The sequence below is a fragment of the Periplaneta americana genome, chromosome 16 (assembly GCF_040183065.1).
Source record: "Periplaneta americana isolate PAMFEO1 chromosome 16, P.americana_PAMFEO1_priV1, whole genome shotgun sequence".
NCBI lineage: Eukaryota > Metazoa > Arthropoda > Insecta > Blattodea > Blattidae > Periplaneta > Periplaneta americana.
The window spans coordinates 120,919,607-120,941,764 of NC_091132.1; the positions used below are offsets into that span (position 1 = coordinate 120,919,607).

Genomic DNA, 22,158 nt, shown 5'->3' on the forward strand with positions numbered 1-22,158 from the left:
GGCGGGTATTCCTGCGGCATTGCCTCAGCGAAGCATCAACCTTACCCCTTATCTTCCCCTTCCCCACCCCACGAAAATGTCGTGGCGGATTGTACTGGACTGCTGTACTTCGGAGCTTCATTAGTGATACAATGTCTTTCGCAGAAACAACTGAATTGAGAGGATATCACACTTACAAGAAAGGCAGTTCTTTCATTTCTCATGTTTAGGATCAGCTACAAATATTCAGGACGCTAACTTAAATAAGTACATTCTTAAAATAGATCATCTATTATATGAGTTCAAAGAACACAGATTCAGTGATTTTCAAAGGATGGAGAAAGATTTCAATATTTTTGTCACTCCTTTTCATGTTGAAATTTAAAATGTTATCCCAGAATTGCACTTAGAGGTACTGGATTTGCAAAATGATAGTTTATTGAATGCAGAATGTGAAGGTTTGCTGGGGGTTAAAATGTTTAAAAAGCTGTCCAATACTACATATCCACTGCTCAGACAGTTCGCTTAAAAAATAATGAGTATTCATCAACCTACCAATGCGAACAGCTGTTTTCTAAAATGAAATTTATGAAGTCTAGCCACAGATCCCGCTTAAGTGATGCTCATCTCCTTGCACAACTGAAAGTAGCATATACAGATATAAATCCCAATTTCGAAGAAATTGCTTTGAAAAATGATTAATTAAATATCACGTGAATGAACTCTTCTAATTAGATATGGTAGGAAGGAGTGTATTGGCGCAACTGTCTGTAAATCCGTCACTGCACTATAGAGTGCAACCCCTCCCACAGTAAATAGTTGCCATTTAAATTCTGTCCTGTGGGTTGCATTCATTTTGCCCACCACTGGATAAGAGTAAAAATCAGAATTTTATGGATAGTACTTATTGAATAAAACTGTGTTAACATTTAGGGGGAAATTATTTTTTTCTGAGAAAAATAATCATTTGGGACTAATATGGTATTAGAATTTTTTTTGTACTCTATTCTAAGAATAAGCTGTTGAAATCTGTACAGTTATATTACGTCCATCGTGTGTTATATAAAGTATGTAAAATCAGTATTGTATGCTTAAAAGTATTAGATTTTAATTGATGATGTGAGTTACTATAAACTAATACATAATAAATTAACAAGTTCATTTCAGTTTCGTGTAAATGTATGTTCCTTAAAATTGTTAAGTAACATTGGTTTGTTAGTTACAAGGGTCATTCAATAAGTATGGACACTAATTGAATTCAAATTAAATTAAAAGGAAAATATTATTTTATAAGTCAGCAGCACTGTTAGCTAGTAGTTTAGTTTGTTAACACCAGTGTCATTTATGTGCATTGGTTGATTGGTTGTAAAATAAAATATCTATGTCAACAGTTTGAAAAGTGTTACATACTTGAACAGTATTTTGTTAACATTTTCGTTTGCATAACATGTTTTGCTTGTAGATTATGGTAGTGCAAGATGTGGAATCTTTTACAAACCTGAAAGAAATTATATATGGGTACAAAGAATAGCTTGTATGTTCTCTGCTAGTGGAAATAGGACTGGTGTGGCAGAGCAGTTGCAGTTTTCACTTGTGGGCTCAACTGAGAATCGAATATAAAAGGCTCAATTGTGTTTGGCTGTATAGAAGTACATAGAATTCCTCTTAACCGGCACCAAAGGGACCAGGCTAGTTCTGGATACGAGATTTTGCCGGATAATTGAATAAATACCGGTATATACAAAAAAACAGTTCGTATTTCATGGTGCCAAATGTTGAAACTGCAGCTTGGAGCTTATTTCTCTATCACTTGCTCATAACTTTAATAAACACAAAAACTGTGTGAATTTTCCTTATTAAAACACATCACACAACACAAATAATACACTAATTCTAGGTTCGAATATTCACTGCAAATTAAAGTTCATGCGAACTTCCTATTGTGGCAACAATGACAGCCCGAACATAATTAAATAAACATAAAAGCTGTGTGGATTTTCTTTATTAAAACACATCACACAACACAAATAATACACTAATACTAGGTTCCGAATATTCACTGAAAATTAAAGTTCATGTGAACTTCCTAATGTGACAACACTGACAGCCGGAACATAATTTCTTTATTAAAACACATCACACAACACAAATAATAGACTAATTTTAGGTTCCAAATATTCACTGAAAACGAAAGTTCATGCGAACTTTCTAATGTGGCAACAGTGACAGCCTGAACATAAGTAAATAAACATAAAAACTGTGTGGATTTTCTTTATTAAAACACATCACATAACACAAATAATACACTAATTTTAGGTTCCGAATATTCACTGAAAACAAAAGTTCATGCGAACATCCTAATGTGACAACACTGACAGCCGGAACATAATTTCTTTATTAAAACACATCACACAACACACATAATACACTAATTTTAGGTTCCGAATATTCACTGAAAACGAAAGTTCATGCTAACTTTCTAATGTGGCAACAGTGAGAGGCCTAACATAATTAAATAAACATAAAAGCTGTGTGGATTTTCTTTATTAAAACACATCACACAACACAAATAATGCACTAATTTTAGGTTCCAAATATTCACTGAAAGCGAAAGTTCATGCGAACTTCCTAATGTGAAAACATTGACAGCAGGAACATAATTATATAAACATAAAAACTGTGTGGATTTTCATTATTAAAACACATCACACAACACAAATAATACACTAATTTTAGGTTCCGAATATTCACTGAAAACGAAAGTTCATGCGAACTTCCTAATGTGACAACACTGACAGCCGGAACATAATTAAATAAACATAAAAGCTGTGTGCATTTCTTTATTAAAACACATCACACAACACAAATAATACACTAATTTTCGGTTCCAAATATTCACTGAAAACGAAAGTTCATGCGAACACTGACAGCCGGAACATAATTATATAAACATAAAAGCTGTGTGCATTTTCTTTATTAAAACACATCACACAACACAAATAATACAATAATTTTAGGTTCGAATATTCACTGAAAACGAAAGTTCATACGAACCTCCTAATGTGGCAATAGTGACAGCCCGAACATAATTAAATAAACATAAAAGCTGTGTGGATTTTCTTTATTAAAACACATCACACAACACAAATAATACACTAATTTTAGGTTCGAATATTCACTGAAAACGAAAGTTCATACGAACTTCCTAATGTGACAACACTGACAGCCGGGACATAATTATATAAACATAAAAACTCTGTGGATTTTCTTTATTAAAACACATCACACAACACAAATAATACAGTAATTTTAGGTTCGAATATTCACTGAAAACGAAAGTTCATGCGAACTTCCTAACGTCACAACACTGAGAGCTGGAACATAATTATATAAATATAAAAGCTGTGTCGATTTTCTTTATTAAAACACATCACACAACACAAATAATACACTAATTTTAGGTTCCGAATATTCACTGAAAACGAAAGTTCATGAAACTTTCTAATGTCACAACACTGAGAGCCGGAACATAATTATATAAATATAAAAGCTATGTGGATTTTCTTTATTAAAACACATCACACAACACAAATAATACACTAATACTAGGTTCGAATATTCACTGAAAATTAAAGTTCGTGCGAACTTGCTATTGTGGCAACAGTGACAGCCCGAACATAATTAAATAAACACAAAAACTGTGTGGATTTTCTTTATTAAAACACATAACACAATACAAATAATACACTAATACTAGGTTCGAATATTCACTGAAAATTAAAGTTCGTGCGAACTTCCTAATGTGACAACACTGACAGTCGGAACATAATTTCTTTATTAAAACACATCACACAACACAAATAATACACTAATTTTAGGTTCCGAATATTCACTGAAAACGAAAGTTCATGCGAACTTTCTAATGTGGCAACATTGACAGCCTGGACATAATTAAATAAACATAAAAGCGTGTGGATTTTCGTTATTAAAACACATCACACAACACAAATAATACACTAATACTAGGTTCGAATATTCACTGAAAATTGAAGTTCGTGCGAACTTGCTATTGTGGCAACAGTGACAGCCCGAACATAATTAAATAAACACAAAAACTGTGTGGATTTTCTTTATTAAAACACATAACACAACACAAATAATACACTAATACTAGGTTCGAATATTCACTGAAAATTAAAGTTCGTGCGAACTTCCTAATGTGACAACACTGACAGTCGGAACATAATTTCTTTATTAAAACACAACACAAATAATACACTAATTTTAGGTTCCGAATATTCACTGAAAACAAAAGTTAATGCGAACTTCCTAATGTGACAACACTGACATAAAAGCTGTGTGGATTTTCTTTATTAAAACACATCACACAACACAAATAATAGACTAATTTTAGGTTCCGAATATTCACTGAAAACGAAAGTTCATGCGAACTTTCTAATGTGACAACACTGACAGCCGGAACATAATTGTATAAACATAAAAACTGTGGATTTTCTTTATTAAAACACATCACACAACACAATACACTAATTTTAGGTTCACTGAAAATTAAAGTTCATGCAAACTTCCTAATGTGGCAGAACTGACTGCCCAGACTGTGGCAGTGTGGCAGATTTTTTTTGCCAAAAGTGCCATTGTTTTGGTATTGCTGGTTATTTGAGTGCCAGTTACAAGGGATTTTACTGTATATGATTAAATCTGCAGTTATTTATAAATATTTTGCATGTTAGAGGAGCAGTGTGTTTTTGTTCTACACAATAATGCTAACTTATGCAATGTACAACTTACCCAACAAACCGTTACTAATATTCACCGGAGAGCAGCTGCCTCAACTGTCCTACAATCCAAACATATAGCCATACGATTTTCTGCTTTGATGAATGGTACTTTGTATGGTGCAGCTGTAGGACCAAGACAAAGTATCCCTTGCTAAATTGATAAGGGACGTAAAAAGACAACATGTGCATGGTAGTATATGGGTAATGGCTTTGAATCCCAAACGCTCAGCAATGGCATTAGCTCTTCTCATTTTGTGTCTGCTTCATTTATACCCGGCGGTCGGGTAGCTCAGTTGGTAGAGCAGTTGGCTACGGACTGGAAGGTCCGGGGTTCGATCCCAGGTGTGACAGGATTTTTTCTCGTTACCAAACTTTAAGAATGGCCCCGAGGTTCACTCAGCCTCCTATAAAATTGAGTACCGGGTCTTTCCCGGGGGTAAAAGGCGGTTAGACAACCACACCACCTCATTCTAGTGCCGAGGTCATAGAAAACATGGCGCTCTACCTCCATGCCCCCCAAGTAAGGCACTTGGCATGTTACGGGGATACCTTTTTTTTTTTTCCTCATACTTGCATATAAGTGGGTATTATTGCACAGAAGACTGTGCCAGTGAGGTATTAAATTGCATGTTCCCACTCTTTTATCAAAGGCTTCCACACTTATTGCCTTGGTGACATCTGGTACCAACAGGTGGGAGCAGAGTAGTGGCAGATCTACGCATTTTTTTTATTTATTTATTTTTTTTATTTTTATTTTATTTATTTTTTTTTTTTTGTGTTAATGAATGAAATTATATTTACATGCAGTAGATTTGTTACTTGAAGTGTAAAGCTTTACTTTCTTATCTAATAGCAGCTTTACGATTTTTCCCATCTAAAAATCCATTGTCCTGAGCCAGGATTGAGCCTGCATACCTTGGGACCTTTGGTTCCAGAGCCAAGTATGGTAACTACAAGACACCAAAGTTGATAGATAGTATATAATGTTAACAAAGGGTTATGTAGAAATCTAATAAGTGTTTCGTAGATTTATAATGAACCATTATTTGTGTAGACAAAATGTATCTTTACTTATTGAATGACCTTAACACTGAAATTTGAAATCTTTTAGATATAATAAAACTTTATAGGATTCATTGTTAACGGGCTGCAGTTTGTAAACTAACTATTACTCTCGCTTCAACACCACGTTTCTTTTCATTTCAGCAAATTTAGGCCTTCAAACTTTATATATCAGCGTGTCTCAAACTATGAGGCAGGGGTGAGAGCAAATGCAAGGTGAGGCGCGGTACTTCTTGACAATTTGGCCTTTTTACTATTTGTTGTTGATGAAATACTGCATGCTTCTACATGAAGAAGTTACGATTCATTGTAGCGTACTATTTCAGTGCTCCAGTTCGTTCATAGAAACCTCTTTTAATAAGATTTCCTTCTGCAGTACTTGTAGTTTGGGTTAGAGTTTTGTAAAACACAATATAAAATTATAGATTATGTGAATATTTCTACAGAGTTGGCAATTTAAGCGAGTGGCCTGCCACAGAGTTTGAGAACCACTGATATATGTTTACAGTGCTCTTGTTTTAACACTATACCAATCTTTTTCATGAATATTTTCCATGTTAGAACCATGGAGGTTGTATTTTGTTACTGGAGATTCTTATGTATTTGTGTATAGATTAGTTTTGTCACTATATATTAAAAGATATGCATTGTCCATAAAATGCATGTATGTTAATATATTAAACTTAACATTTCCGTTCTTCTGTGGTATGTTATTATGAATGTAAGGGTGTTTGTTTTCAGATACTCGGATGAGTTTAGTGTACGTGAAGATCTCATGGGACTCGCAATTGGTGCTCATGGAGCGAACATTCAACAAGCACGGAAGGTTGAGGGCATCACGAACATTGAACTTGAAGAAAATTCTTGCACATTTAAAATATACGGAGAGGTAACTTTCTTATTTTACTAAAATCATTATTACTACTATCATTACCACAAACACCACCGCCACCATTGTTGTTATTCAAGCTATGTCCTATAAAAGCAAATTTTGTTATAATGTTTGAAACTTTAGAAGTAAAGTGTTTAATTTTATGTACAATTTACTTCCAGACTTCTGAATCTGTTAAAAAGGCTCGTAGTATGTTAGAATACAGTGAAGAATCAATTCAAGTTCCTCGGATTCTGGTGGGGAAAGTGATTGGAAAAAATGGTCGCATTATTCAAGAAATAGTTGACAAAAGTGGAGTGGTAAGTAATAAGCAGCAACATTTTGCAGATATATTGATCACGATCATCTTGCTTCCCATCTACATCTTATTTTTCCATTTTTTGCATCCAATTTTTTATTTTTAACAGTGTCATGAATTGGGACCACATTTGTTTAGTATTCTTAAGAACCTTGCATGTAAGGTGAATGGTGTTATTTCAAGTGTCTGGAGTGGGCCTCGGTAGTATAGTTGATATAACGTTGGCCTTCTATGCTCGAGGTTGCGGGTTCGATCCCGGCCCAGGTCGATGGCATTTGTGTTTAAATGCGACAGGCTCATGTCAGTAGATTTACTGGCATGTAAAAGAACTCCTGAGGGACAAAATTCTGGCACACCTGCAACACTGATATAACCTCTGCAGTTGCAAGCGTCATTAAATGAACCATAATTTAATTATTTTTAAATGTCTGGGAATTAAATAAAATAGAAATTTCCAATCTTTGAATCACATTCATAAGTATATTTTCATTCTTTGTATGTGTTATATGTTTCTCTAATGTTATTTTTGTTTTCTACATCGAAAACTTACTACTGAATCAATAATGTAAATTCATTGTCATGCATATAATTTGTTACCACGTAATTGTAATGTAATCATATATTTAAGGCAAAATGAAGTTATGTAATTAATAGGGCCCGGATGTTGTTGTTCTCTAATGGCCGCAATTTGGGATCATTTAACCCGGATGTTTACAACCTAAATATTTCCAAAAGAATGATGTATAAAATTCCCCTAAAATTCTCTTAAAATTACCTAAAACAGTAAAAAAAAAGGACCTAATGAAGATTATCAATTTTGGTCTGCAGTATATAATTAATAATGGTCTAATGATTACTGTATTGTAAAACAAACTTTTCTAGGAATTATTGTATTACTTACTGAAACAATAATTATCACTAGGTCACTTTTATTAAAATAATATGAAAAAAAAATAATAACTAAACATACCTCAGCTAGCATTGCAATACACCACCATAATCATCCTCGAGTTATCAAAAGAGAAAGATCAACGGTTGTCAGCCAACACTGTTTTGTACTCGTAGAAACTTCTTTCTACTTCCACAGATGTTGTTGTTTTCTAATGCCAGGAGTTTGACAATAAAGTCATTTGACCTCTTGCACTCCAATATTACTTCCACAGATGTAATGGGAGTTTATTTGAAAAACACAATGTCACTGACTGTTGAATCCTCTTCAAAAATGTCAATTCTGAAGTCTTCTCGTGACAAAATACTGGCTATTTGGCACACTGTCTTATACACTTTATTTTTATCCAATACAGATTGTATTTTCTATCCCACTGTGTCCCCATTCTCACCTTTTACATTTTATATACAAACTACAGTGTTCTTGACTAACGATTTGCCCAATGCCATGGCACTTTCTTCTAGGCAGGTTATGGTTTCTGACAAAAATGCAAAATTTGATTTAATGGAAGCCAATTTACCTTCCATTTGAGTATCGGATAACAGGTTCTGTGTCCTACCTATTGTCTTAGCATCTGCCCTATCAAAACTTCACTATTTCTTTGACTCTCTGAAAATTGTCATGATGGTATATGCATGCAGTCAACCATACATACAGTATCCCAACTTGTTAAAATGGATGATGGGGGCAAAGCTGCGTCTGGGCCTTGTCATTGAAATATTTAGTTCAGGACGAACCTTTCAGAAAGATTTTCTTTACTGTGGAAATTAGTCTGTCTACTTTTGAAAATTTTGATCTCATCTCCTCCGCGATTCGATGCAAGCAAGTAACATGTACCATTTTACTGTAAAATGATTTGATAGATTTAGCTGCCTTTAATATGTAAGGCACTGCATCTGTTAGGAAGAAGAGCACATTCTCATGTTGTACTCCATTAGATCATAATAAATGCACGGATTTATCAAACAGTTCGCATATCTGAGTATGGTTAACCTCTGAGGTTAGAACAAAAATTTGTCTGGGACTATTTGTTTCTAGAGTGCCCATCACTACATTAGCTACATAATGAGTAGTCTCGTTCACATATTCACGTAGCCTGTTTGCTTTAATATGTTTTCATAACATTTTATTAAGTAGAATTTACGCAATGTTGATTCATCTGAAATTATATGATCAGTGCGGCATTCAAGGAAATCATGCAATTTAGAATTGCTTAGTTTTCCTAGCGAAATATTCACACTAACAATTGCTTCACACAGTTCTTTATAAAAGGAAGATGACTTGCTACTTGATGTGGAAGCAGTTTCTTTTAACAGTAATGGAGACACTTTTCTTTTGTTCACATTTTCAAGATATTGCAAATGTTTCTAGTGCCTGATATGTTGTTGCACGGTAAACTGCTTGTCTGCAGTGACTTTTATTTCACACACTTTACAGAATAATATAGTTCTTTCGGTTCAGAATATATTTTCACAGAATTCTGACACATATGCATTTGACAGTTTTAATTTTGGAATGTCAATTGCACTGCACTGTAATGTAAAAGTCGCAGATCTCACAAGTGGTAAATCTAAACTGCCACATATGACAATTGAGGTGGTAGCCGGAAAAAGGGCCCATAACCAAAAGTCATGTTTCGAGAAAACAATGATTGAAAGATTTATTTGTATGTCATTGCGATTTGGATGTGCTTTTATCAAGATAACAATTTTCATACTGCTACAATATTATTTGTCTACAAGATTTTGTTAAACAATACATTCCGACTTTAATAGTGTTAATAAAAGAATATATTTTATTGAAGCATTTTATAGGCCCTTTTTCCAGAGAATAAGTTTATTTTATCAAAATACTTTCAATATGATTATATTTTAGCAGAAATTTAATATCAGGATTGAACAGTGCACATTACTTACTTACTGGCTTTTAAGGAACCCGGAGGTTCATTGCCGCCCTCACATAAGCCCGCCATTGGTCCCTATCCTGAGCAAGATTAATCCAGTCTCTACCATCATATCCCACCTCCCTCAAATCCATTTTAATATTATCTTCCCACCTACGTCTCGGCCTCCCCAAAGGTCTTTTTCCCTCCGGCCTCCCAACTAACACTCTATATGCATTTCTGGATTTGCCCATACGTGCTACATGTCCTGCCCATTTCAAATGTCTGGATTTTATGTTCCTAATTATGTCAGATGAAGAATACAATGCGTGAAGCTCTCCGTTGTGTAACTTTCTCCATTCTCCTGTAACTTCATCCCTCTTAGCCCCAAATATTTTCCTAAGCACCTTATTCTCAAACACCCTTAATCTCTGTACCTCTCTCAAAGTGAGAGTCCAAGTTTCGCAACCATACAGAACAGACGGTAATATAACTTTTTATAAATTCCAACTTTCAGATTTTTTGATAGAAGACTAGATGACAAAAGCTTCTCAACCGAATAATAATACACATTTCCCATATTTATTCTGTGTTTAATTTCTTCCCGTGTGTCATTTATATTTGTTACTGTTGCTCCAAGATATTTGAATTTTTCCACCTCTTCGAAAGATAAATCTCCAATTTTTATAGTTCCATTTCGTACAATATTCTGGTCACGAGACATAATCATATACTTAGTCTTTTCGGGATTTACTTCCAACCCTATCACTTTACTTGCTTCAACTAGAATTTCCGCGTTTTCCCTAATCGTTTGTGGATTTTCTCCTAGCATATTCACGTCATCCACATAGACAAGACGCTGATGTAACCCATTCAATTCCAAACCCTGTCTATTATCCTGAACTTTCCTAATGGCATATTCTAGAGCGAAGTTAAAAAGTAAAGGTAATAGTGCATCTCCCTGCTTTAGCCCGCAGTGAATTGGAAAAGCATCAGATAGAAACTGGCCTATATGGACTCTGCTGTAAGTTTCACTAAGACACAATTTAATTAATCGAACTAGTTTCTTGGGAATACCAAATTCAATAAGAATATTATATAAAACTCTCTCTTAACTGAGTCATACGCCTTTTTGAAATCTATGAATAACTGATGTACTGTACCCTTATACTCCCATTTTTTCTCCAATATCTGTCGAATACAAAAAATCTGATCAATAGTCGATCTATTACGCCTAAAACCACACTGATGATCCCCAATAATTTCATCTACATAAGGAGTTAATCTTCTCAAAAGGCTATTCGACAAAATTTTGTACGACGTCAACAAAAGTGATATTCCTCGAAAGTTACTACAGTTAGTCTTGTGCCCCTTCTTAAAAATAGGTACGATTGTGGACTCCTTCCATTGTTCTGGTACAATTTCCTTTTCCCAAATTGCAAGTACAAGTTTATAAATTTCGCTAGATAATGCCCTTCCACCCTCTTGTATTAATTCTGCTGGAATTTGATCAATACCTGGAGACTTGTACTTTTTCAGATTTTCTATCGCAATTTCGACTTCAGATAGTGTGGGCTCTGTTATGAATGGCTCAGCAGTTTGTATTTGAATTTCGTCCTGATCATTTGTATTTGGCCTATGTATATTTAGTAGTTGCCCAAAATAGTTTTTCCATCTGTTCAGGATTGAATGAGAGTCTGCAAGTAAGTCACCATCCTCATCTTTGATCACTTTTACCCTTGCCTGATAACCGTTTTTAAATTCCTTTATACCCTTATATAAATCTCGAATGTTTTTATTCTTACTATTTGTTTCTACCTCATTCAATTTTTCCTTCAAGTAATCTCTCTTTTTATTCCTAAGTGTACGACTTGCTTCCAGTCTTTCATTGAAATAATTATCTCTATTCTCCACAATTGGATCCTGTAAGAATTTCAATTTTGCCTGTTTCCTTCTATCTACTACAATGGAACAGTCTTCATCAAACCATAGTTTCTTTTTCTTAGTTTCATGATAACCTATGCTCTGCTCAGCTGCAATTTTGATATTATCTCGGATATTGTCCCACATGCTATTAACATCTAACTCTTTTTCAGCTTCGTCAGCAGTTGCTAAAGCAGCAAACCTATTTGAAATTTCAACCTGATAATGTTGTTTAGTTTCCTCGTCCTTTAATTTCAAAATATTGAATCTACTAATATTAGCTTGTTGCTCTACTCACTTGGCTACTGATAGTCTTTCTCTTAATTCTCCAATTACCAAATAATGGTCAGAATTACAGTCTGCCCCCCTGAAAGTTCGAATGTCTGCTATACTAGTGTGCCTTCTTTTATCTACCAAGATGTGTCTATCTGGTTATGAGTCATTCCGTCTGGAGAAGTCCACGTATATTTATGTATATCCTTATGGGGGAATGTTGTACTCTTGACAGAGGTGCACATTACAGAGGTTTACAATTTCATAATAATTTTAGTAAAATTATATTTCTTACATATATCTCATAGTTACGCCATAAATGGTACCGAATATGTAAGAATCAAGAATACAGATTACAGGTTATTTAATATTAATCTAGAATGGATTCATACTCAGTGCAGTTTACACTTTAATGCACATACCGGATGGACTCACACTCACTTTGAGAATCATCTTCATTGATGTTTTCTTCCAATGCAACTCTGCTCTCTTCAATAATCTTATCAAGTCAACTATTTGAAATATTTGTACTTCTCATTCAGTTTGTCACCAGTCTTTCTTTGTAATAATCGCAGAATAATCCAAAGAGAATCTTGAACATTTAGCTTTGGGAGTGGACAATAGTGGATCTTGCTATGAGGAATCGATTGTAGATGTGACTGCAGTAAATCTCATTATATTGTTGTTCATTTTATATGATCGGTTTTCATGAGAATCCCTTTTTTCCTCAAATGTTTCACCTTTTAATATTCTCCCTTGTATTATTCTCAGTCTTTTGGCAGAAATTTTGAAGAATCCCAAAATCATTTGATGACACACCTCTTGCTGAACCCGCTTCGACGCAGAGAATATCTCCATTTATTTTCACGACTTACTTTTGGATTTTAAGTTACATTTACGGCTAGTAGATTTTTTTGTAACAAGCCTGCCACTGTAACATCCTGCAGTAACTTTGTTTGCCCACTGTAAAATATTTCGAAGAGATCTTCTTGTTCATCAGCAGTGAACTTGGAGAAACATTCCTTCTGGCAGTAGAGGTAATGGGTGCAAAAACTTACCTTCAACAACAGTACCTTTACAAGTTACATACGTAATATGTTGTTTATTCATTTTTCTGTCTCGTTTCAAGTTCATTTTCATGTCCTCTCTCCTCTTGTTTCGTTTATGTCCATTTCTTTACATTTTGAAACAATTCAGATCGCACACAGATCACAACTGCTACATGCAACACAATTATACTGCCTTCAGTGCCTGCCTCAAGCTGGCTGTGTTGATGTTTGCTGCATTTCACAACTACGCAAGAGTGCATGGCTTCATTCAATTAGCTACCCTGCCCTCTGTTTACAAGATATTGAAACGAAACTTCGTAAGCAAGTAGATTTTAACAAGGAGAATCGAATTAAACATTCTCCCGAAAAAGGGCCTATAGACCCATGGGCCCCTTTTCCGGCTACCGCCTCAATTCTTCCCTGAGGTTAATGTAATGCAAGAGCAAATGTTGCACAATAATAAAATGGGTATTCACCAGCACCATAGCTGCTTATGTGGCAATTATTATTGATAAATATTAATATTATTATTTATTAATGTGTTAGGTTTTTAAAGTATTCATAAAATTTTAATATAACAAAGGTAAGATTTTGAAAATGTGTCCAAAAATTTTGTTTTTAGGTCGTATTATTAGTCATATTTTAGCCAATTTTAAGTCATAAAGGTTTGCATATTTCAAACATTTTTAGGTCATAACATCCGGGCCCTAGTACTCTGTATACTCTGTATCAAATTTGGACTATGTAGATTTATTGTTTCTCATGTTATTAGCATTTATTCCTTTTCATTACTAATGCATATGAAAAGTCTCTTGTTTATCAGTTTTAATCTGAGCTGAAATTTTGCACAAATACATATCACATGTGTATAAACAAAAAATTTCTCTGGGTTTTAATATTTTATAGTAGAATCCCTCGTATCTGGCAACTACAGGACAAAGCCAGTGCCAGATAAGTTTTGCCAATTAATTGGAAAATATTTATAGCTTATTTAGAGACATATTGGTACACTTGTATAGAGGTGCCACCATCTTGCAATTGCTGTTTTCAGACCTACTCAGATTGCTAACTGGCTCTCATGAAAGCTTTAGGGACCAAGGCTGTGAATTAGCTTTTCCGTCATTTGTTAAATGGGCAAGAAAGTACATATTACTCACGTAATAGGTGTTTGTTTATCCAAAACCTTCACATAATATTATTTTGTGATATTATCACACTCAATGTCTGTAGGCTACTGCACATACATTTAGAACAGAATAGAAATCTGTAGAACAACACAGGTTCTTGCCTCTTTCAGCCTTAGTTCCCAATGCGAAGTTAGCAGTCTAGATGGCTTTCTTTGTTTTGTTTTTGCGCATATCGATAATACTGCCATCTAGCAGTGATAGCTTTAGGCACCTCATTAAAAAATGTAGATTGCTACTTCTTATTCTTTTTCAGAGGTGCCGTCGTTTTGGAATTGCCAGTAATTTGGTGCCAGATATGAGGGATTCCACTGTATGTATAATTTACTCTACACAAATTTTTCAACTTTTAATTTTATTGCTATAAGCTATTTTTAAAAAAATTGCATATTACTGTAATTCAACCTGTCAAAATTTATACTAAAAACTAAAACTCTATGGGTTATAAAAATTCCGCAACTTCTAAGCTTTGATTTATATTACATTCTAAGAAATTTTATCTAATTCAGATAAGAATTGTCTTGCAAGGAGTATTTTATACATAGTAAAATGCTGAAAAATAAAGAACTGAAACAATCTTTTGTCCAAATTCTTCAAAGTTCAGGCAAACACTATGCTTAAGGGAAAGATAATTGGTCTCCAGAGATTTGTTAAAAAGGGATTTTACTGTATTAAACTACTCCAAGTATTTTCATTTGAATACTGATGATTTGAAGTTTTTCCATTTGGATTGTAGGTTAAATTTTTCTGACTTTTGTGCATGTAATGACTATAGAAATTAGAGCACATAATTTTTATATTTTAAAAAATTAATTAAAAATCATTATTTATGACATTAACAGTACAATAGTCATCCTCTTCTATTTCATCATCATCCCACACTTTAGACCACCTGGTCTCTGGGTGCAGTCTCAATCCATCATTTTGTGGGTTATCATAAAATATCTTTTGAAATAAGTTTTGAAGCTCTGACATTCTCTGTCCTCTCGACATTATGTGTCAATTTAATCTACAATTTTTGGTTAAATCCTGCATTTTTAAATCATCTAGAATTCTTATATCTGTAATTGATTTTATGTCCTCAATAGAGTACAAGAAATTGTATTGATATGAAATATTTTGTTTTAGGTGCGGGTTAAAATTGAAGGAGATAATGAGCCGCAACCAACAATCCCTCGAGAAGAGGGTCAAGTTCCTTTTGTGTTTGTAGGTACTGTAGAAAGCATAGCTAATGCAAAAGTTCTTTTGGAATATCATCTAGCACATTTAAAGGTGAGTCATCTTAAACTTTGCAATTCATTTTATATAAAATTCACTATTATCATAATTAGTAGGAATCCAAAAATGTATGTGTAAACTAAAAACACGGAATAATCAAGAACCCTTAATTTTATCAGAAATTGTTACAACTCATTTGCATTTTTTATGCTGTTTCTCTCTCTCCTATAGTAATGTCAGTTGCAGTATACAAAACACAAAATAATAACATCCGCCAATATGTTTTTAAATTAATGTGTATAGATTGGGAAGGAGGCTTTAACAATACTTTCATACTGACACCATTTCTTTTAATTCGTACAATAAATTGGTCTAAACTCTTGGAGGAAAGGTGCTTTTGAAACGGAATAGAGGATGGGAAGATAATTGCGTAGAGAAACATGGTAAGTTCTATCACAACAGAACATTTGTTGTTCCATTGTCTTCATTTTTTAACAAAAACAAAATATGTACCAAACCTATATGCACATAGAATTATTCCAATTCAGAAACAACTAAGTAAACTAAAAGAACTCCAAAAGGAAATAACATTTCAATGGATACCTAATCATTGTGGTATACCTGGAAACGAGAAAGTCGGTAATATTGCAAAACAGGCAACATATTTGCAACCAAGACCTCTTCAAGTGATATCTCTATCCAGTGCTTTTGCTTCAGTAAAGTCTCATTTTACAAACCTATGGATCAACAATTGGCTCTCTTCTGACAAAGGAAAAATTTTACAGTCTGTACAAAAGAAACCAAATGACCTGGAAATGTACAAAAACTTGCCCAGACATGTTCAAACATTTTTAACAAGAGCCAGAACAGGTCACAATTGTACCTACACAGATTTCACATTTCTGATAATCCTACTTGTCTGTGGTGTAATAATCATGATGAAGATCTGGAACACATTCTTCTATACTGTCCATCCATAAACCACAAAAGAAGTAAATTAAAATCATCAGTACCAGTTGCAGAAGACACAGCCCTGCAGTATATATTGACTACACCCCAACTCTGGCTACTAGCAACAGGCATCTATAATGAACACCAATCAAAATACCCCTCATTTCTCGTGAAAAACAACAACTGAATAGACTATAGTGGACTTTATGTTGTCGGCAAACAGCTGGATACATTAAGAAGATTGATTGATTGATTGATTGATTGATTGATTGATTGATTGATTGATTGATTGATTGATTGATTGATTGATTGATTGATTGATTGATTGATTGATTGATTGATTGATTGATTTAACAAAAACAAAAATATAAAAAATTGTAGATGGAAAATTCGCAAAATCTGATAAGTTGGATGCTGATAATTGTTAGTTTACTGTACGAAAAGAGATATCAGAGTATATACTGGTACAGGAAAGATTTCGAAATTGCTTAAAAAATGCAAAGATTCTACCAGGAGCGGATATTGACTCAGATCATGTCCTGCTGTTAGGTGAAGTAGATATTCATCCGAAGAAGATGAGAGTAAGACATGTGACAAAGAAATGTGGCATGGAAAAACTGAAGAATGAAGAGGAAGAATAGATATTACCACGATAAATTGTATTTTCAGTAAAATATGAGGGATTTCGAAGAATGTGTAATCTTTTTTTTTTTAAATTCGAGTAAATCATTTAGATTTTGTTTCAATCTTCAGGATATGGTCAGGAACTCATGTGCAGTATTAAGCTTTCCTTTTGTCTGCTACAGAGCATGTGGACTGAAGTATAGCTCTGATCCTCTCTTACATGGAAATGGATATTGTTTTTGTGCTGTTTGTAATATTTCGATTGTTGATTTTTAAATTAAAATAATTGCTGTTTCCATTGAATTCATGGCCAACTGCATTCATTCAATGTTTATACTATTATAGCAAAATGGGTCATCCTCAGCATATAACTATGCACATTATCTTTGGCTAGACTCTAGAATACTGGTAAAAAAATTATTCTAGCATTACTGACTATTCTGTGTTGAGCTGGAGGAAAAAAAAGAGGAGTCATACGTGATTTCATTGTTAATTTGTTTAAGTAACATTACATTCCTTTCCTTTCACCATAATATAATTCGATAGCAGTAAAAAAGTGATTCTTCTTGCACCAAAATGCATGGTAAATTGATTACAATAGTTTTTCTAGGGAAATGTCTATTTCAATATCATTTCATCATATCAGAGTATTGTACTGAAGTGCAAAGGATGAATGAGAGGATCAAAGGGCTGTGGATCAGACTTTTTGCGCAGTTGGCCATGATTTCTTGCAATGTTACGGCATGTTTTAAGAGACTTGTTATATATTCTAGAGTCGTTTCATTTTCTTTTTGCAGTTTTATGGTTTTTGTTTGTTTTTGTCTTTTGGCAACATAATTGAAATTATTATTTAACATAATGTTGTAATATTGATTAGGTATGTCCGTTACCATATATACAGTATCTTATTATAATTTACCCCTCATATTTTGCTATAAATACAACAATTTAATTCTATAATTTCACACATTTATAAATGAGATACATGACATTCCCAAAAGGTTAATGCTACTTATTTATGCTATTCCACCTGGCCAGAGACCAAAAGAAACTGTAGGTTTTATGCGCCATAATTTGACTCTGCTATTAGGAAGCTGCTTGGACAAATAAGAAAAAAGGATGAGAAAAGGATAGATAGGAGAGAAAGACTTTCAGATCTGGTGTACATAATTGCTAGAATAGAATGATGTCACAAATCAATAAACAAAAGCATTGATTGTAGCAATACAAATGATGTTCACACAAAAATGAAAAATAGTGTACATGTTACAAGCTAAAAGACTGACATACATAGAGACTTACCCCTCACCTCAATGTAACGTAACTTAATATAATTTACAGTTGAGGGAATAATTACTTATTTAGAAAAATGGATTTTCCCTTATCAGTAATCTGCATGGATAAATAAATATCTGATTATGTTTATAGTATAACTTATTTATAATTCTCTGAAAGTTTTAAGGCTCATAAATTGTGATTCTCATAACTTGATGTACTTTTCCATTGTTCTCACTTATAGGAAGTAGAAGCGTTACGGCAAGAAAAATTAGAAATCGATCAGCAGCTACGCAGTATACATGGTTCCACAATGGGCTCAATGCAAAATTTTCCAATTCAAAGGCGCAATGACAGGTAAGAAGTTTACTACCCATTAGTGTTATAAATATTCATATACATTTATATTACTGCTACTGCTACATAACAGCCCAATGTCAGGCCCTAGCCTCCTCTATTTTCTTCTTCCATTTCTTTCTGTCATGTGCTATTCTCCATGCTGCAGTTTCCAGGAAATTCCTGGAGTCAATTGTCGCTGCATCCATCCATTTGTTCTTGGGTCTTCCAGCTGACCTAATCCCATATATTCTTCCTTCCATATATCTCCTTGGTACTCTTTATTCTTGCATCCTGTAGACATGTCCAGTTTATTCCAGTCTTTTCAATTTAATATGTTAGACAATATCTAGACTTCTGTATTGTGGATACAGCTCACGGTTATATCGTATTGTCCACTGAGTTTTCTAATATTGGTCCAACAATTCTAAGGATCTTTTGCTCAACACCCCCAGTCTAATTTCTATTTCCTTTGTTAGTGTCCATGTTTCACTTGCATAGCAGAGAATACTTCTAATAATGGCTTTATGTAGCCTAAATTTTGTTTTCTGATGTACGAGGCGCATCCAGAAAGTAAAGTTTCCCGATTTTTTCCCCTTGAAAGTAAACGTAATTAGCTGTGTCAATTGCGCATGCGTAACAGATCTATGACGTATCTATCATATGCCAGCCGGACAGGTCCCGCCTGGTGCCAGTAGCGTGGCAGCAGTGGTCCGAAATGGAAGCTCCTATTTCTTCTCCCGCTGCCTGCGAGGTTCGGTTGGTGATAAAGTTCTTTAATTCACAATGCATTGCGCCAATTGAAATTCATCGGCAGCTCTGTCAGGTCTGTGGGCCGAACATCATGAGTAAGCAGATGGTGCGTCGCTGATGTAGGCAGCTTTCCGAAGGTCGTCAAAGTGTCCATGATGAAGAGCACAGTGGGCGACCGCCCCTCATCAATGACGATCGTGTTGACCTGGTGCGGCAGTGCATCATGGAGAACCGTCGCTTCACGATTACGGAGCTGAGCAGCCATTTTCCGCAGATATCGCGATCCTTGTTGCATGAGATTGTCACTAAGCACCTGCTGTTCAAAAAAGTGTGTGCCTGGTGGGTGCCGAAAACCTGACACCCGAACACAAAATGCAACGTTTAGGAGCAGCACTGACATTTCTGCAACGGTATCACGATGACGGCGACGAGTTCCTCGACAGGATCGTCACGGGCGATGAGACTTGGATTTCGCACTTCACCCCGGAAACCAAGCAGCAGTCAATGCATTGGCGGCATAGTGGATCTCCGGTCAGGACGAAATTCAAACAGACGCTGTCGGTACGGAAAGTGATGTGCACGGTGTTCTGGGACAGGAAGGGCATTCTGCTCATTGACTTCCTTCCAAGAGGTGAAACAGTGAACGTTGACCGTTACTGTAAAACACTGCGAAAATTGCGACGTGCCATTCAAAACAAGAGGCGTGGAATGCTTACAGCAGGTGTTGTGCTCCTCCATGACAATGCTCGTCCACATACGGCTCGGTGCACAGCAGCTGTTTTGACGGAATTTGGCTGGGAGTTGTTTGATTATTCACCCTACAGTCCTGATCTTGCTCCCAGCGATTTTTACGTTTTCTTGCACCTCAAGAAATTCCTGTCTCCGGTGAGCATTTTGGCAACGACGAAGAGCTGAAGATGTCTGTCACATGCTGGTTCCATTCACAGGCAGCAGAGTTTTACGACAGAGGGATACAAAAGTTGATCCCACAATACGACAAGTGCCTCAATTCTGATGGTGGCTATGTTGAAAAATAGCTGAAACATTGCTGTACCTGTTGCCAATAAATGTTTTCCTGAAAGTGTGTGTTCTTTTTTTTTTAAAAATAGGGAAACTTACTTTTTGGATGCACTTCGTGCATACATTTGTATTACTATTATCTATAATTTTTGGCATACTGTGCGTCATAATGACTTTCACAGCTGGTTTAAAGTTCAAAATCTAAATAATAATGTCTTAAATGTAGGCAGCACAGGAGACTTACCTCATATACCTCTTTCTATCTTCTCCCCATGCACATACGAGAATTCATACAAAAGTAATAATTTCTATTTCTTTCATTTCAAATCTAGTGGTGCATAAGGTTGTGAATTTGACTGAGTGACAGTATCATTATAAATTTGTATGGAGATAATATCATTATTTCTCCAATGTACCAAACTTAAGAAAGAGATGCAACAAACCATATCTGAGCACTCTCTGCTGGGAAGCAAGAAACAAAATGGATTAAAATAATCCCAGATGTGACCATTAGTATTAGTATAGTCATACTTTGGATGAGATCCTTCAGGAGTGGAGAAACAAACATCATTGACAGACTTTGAAGTGGCCAGTCAGTAATAGCAGTGCTAGAAAATAAGAGTAAAATAGCGCATTCATCAAAGAGAGGACTGCCACATCACAACATGCACACTATATAGGACCCCATACACACAAAGACTTACCTGAAGGCAAGTCTGTGCAGACTTACCTCCAGGAGGGATACTCGAGAAATAGAATTCCTCCATGGTTCTGCGCTCATTTGTTTGCTATTTCTTAGCACTGTTTTTAAATAGTATGTCTGTAGTTTGGCTTAAATGTGTTATAACTCAGTGTTCCACAACCGGTGTGTCTCCGCAAGATGAAAGGTGTCACGCGAACTTTTACCTATTATTGTAAGAAATTAATAAAATCAATTAAAATTAAATTCCTCTCTCTGCTGACACGATCAACCGCCCAGTTAATGACATGGCCAATGACATTCAAGACATTATGAAGGATAAAATAAAGAGCAGTCAGAAGTTCTCACTTCAGATCAACGAGTCCACTGATATTAGTGGTCATGCACAACTTCTTTCCTACATTCAGTACATTGATGGGGATGTAATTGCAATTTTTTTGTGCAAACTGCCCGAACAAGCAACCGGTGAAGAAATGTTTCGTACAACTAATGAATATGTGGTTCGTAATGAATTAACATTGGAGGATTGCATTAGTGTTTTAGAGATGGAGCCACTTCTATGACAGGCCGAGTGAAAGAATTCATGGCTAAGGTATGTGAAGTAGGCCTATATCATAACTTACAGGCGACCATTGTCTCATTCACCGCGAAGCCATTGTTTTGCCATCTCCTCTGAAAATTGTGATGGACGTAGTAGGCCTAGTAAAAGTCGTGAACTTCATCAAATCGCGGTCCCTAAATATGCTGCTTTTTTCTGTCAGGAAATGGGATCAGAGCATACTACACTCCTCCTACATAAGAACATTGAAATTAGAACTTCTCGAAGTGCCTTTGGAAACATTTTGATTGTCAATAAGGAGTGAATACCCAGCTATCTCTGAGATGACAGCTAATATGTTATTGCCATTTTCAACTACATAATATATGTGTGAACTGGGCTTCTCAACGTTAACGGAAATTAAAACATTAAAGAGGGAGAGACTCAAATCCA

General features: G+C 35.0%; 1 protein-coding gene across 9 annotated transcripts in view; it reads left to right on the plus strand.

Annotated features, from left to right (window-relative positions):
• Fmr1 (synaptic functional regulator FMR1) overlaps positions 1-22,158 on the plus strand; it is a 97,782-nt gene that overhangs the window by 41,368 nt on the left and 34,256 nt on the right. For 4 of the 9 annotated variants that reach the window (XM_069812948.1, XM_069812953.1, XM_069812955.1 and 1 more), the window contains exons 6-11: positions 5,985-6,056; positions 6,582-6,729; positions 6,894-7,031; positions 14,547-14,603; positions 15,419-15,562; positions 18,603-18,715. In XM_069812948.1, coding sequence (XP_069669049.1) covers positions 5,985-6,056; positions 6,582-6,729; positions 6,894-7,031; positions 14,547-14,603; positions 15,419-15,562; positions 18,603-18,715 — 672 coding nt within the window. The remainder of the gene's footprint in view (positions 1-5,984; positions 6,057-6,581; positions 6,730-6,893; positions 7,032-14,546; positions 14,604-15,418; positions 15,563-18,602; positions 18,716-22,158) is intronic. The other 5 variants (XM_069812950.1, XM_069812956.1, XM_069812952.1 and 2 more) reach the window with 3 other exon arrangements.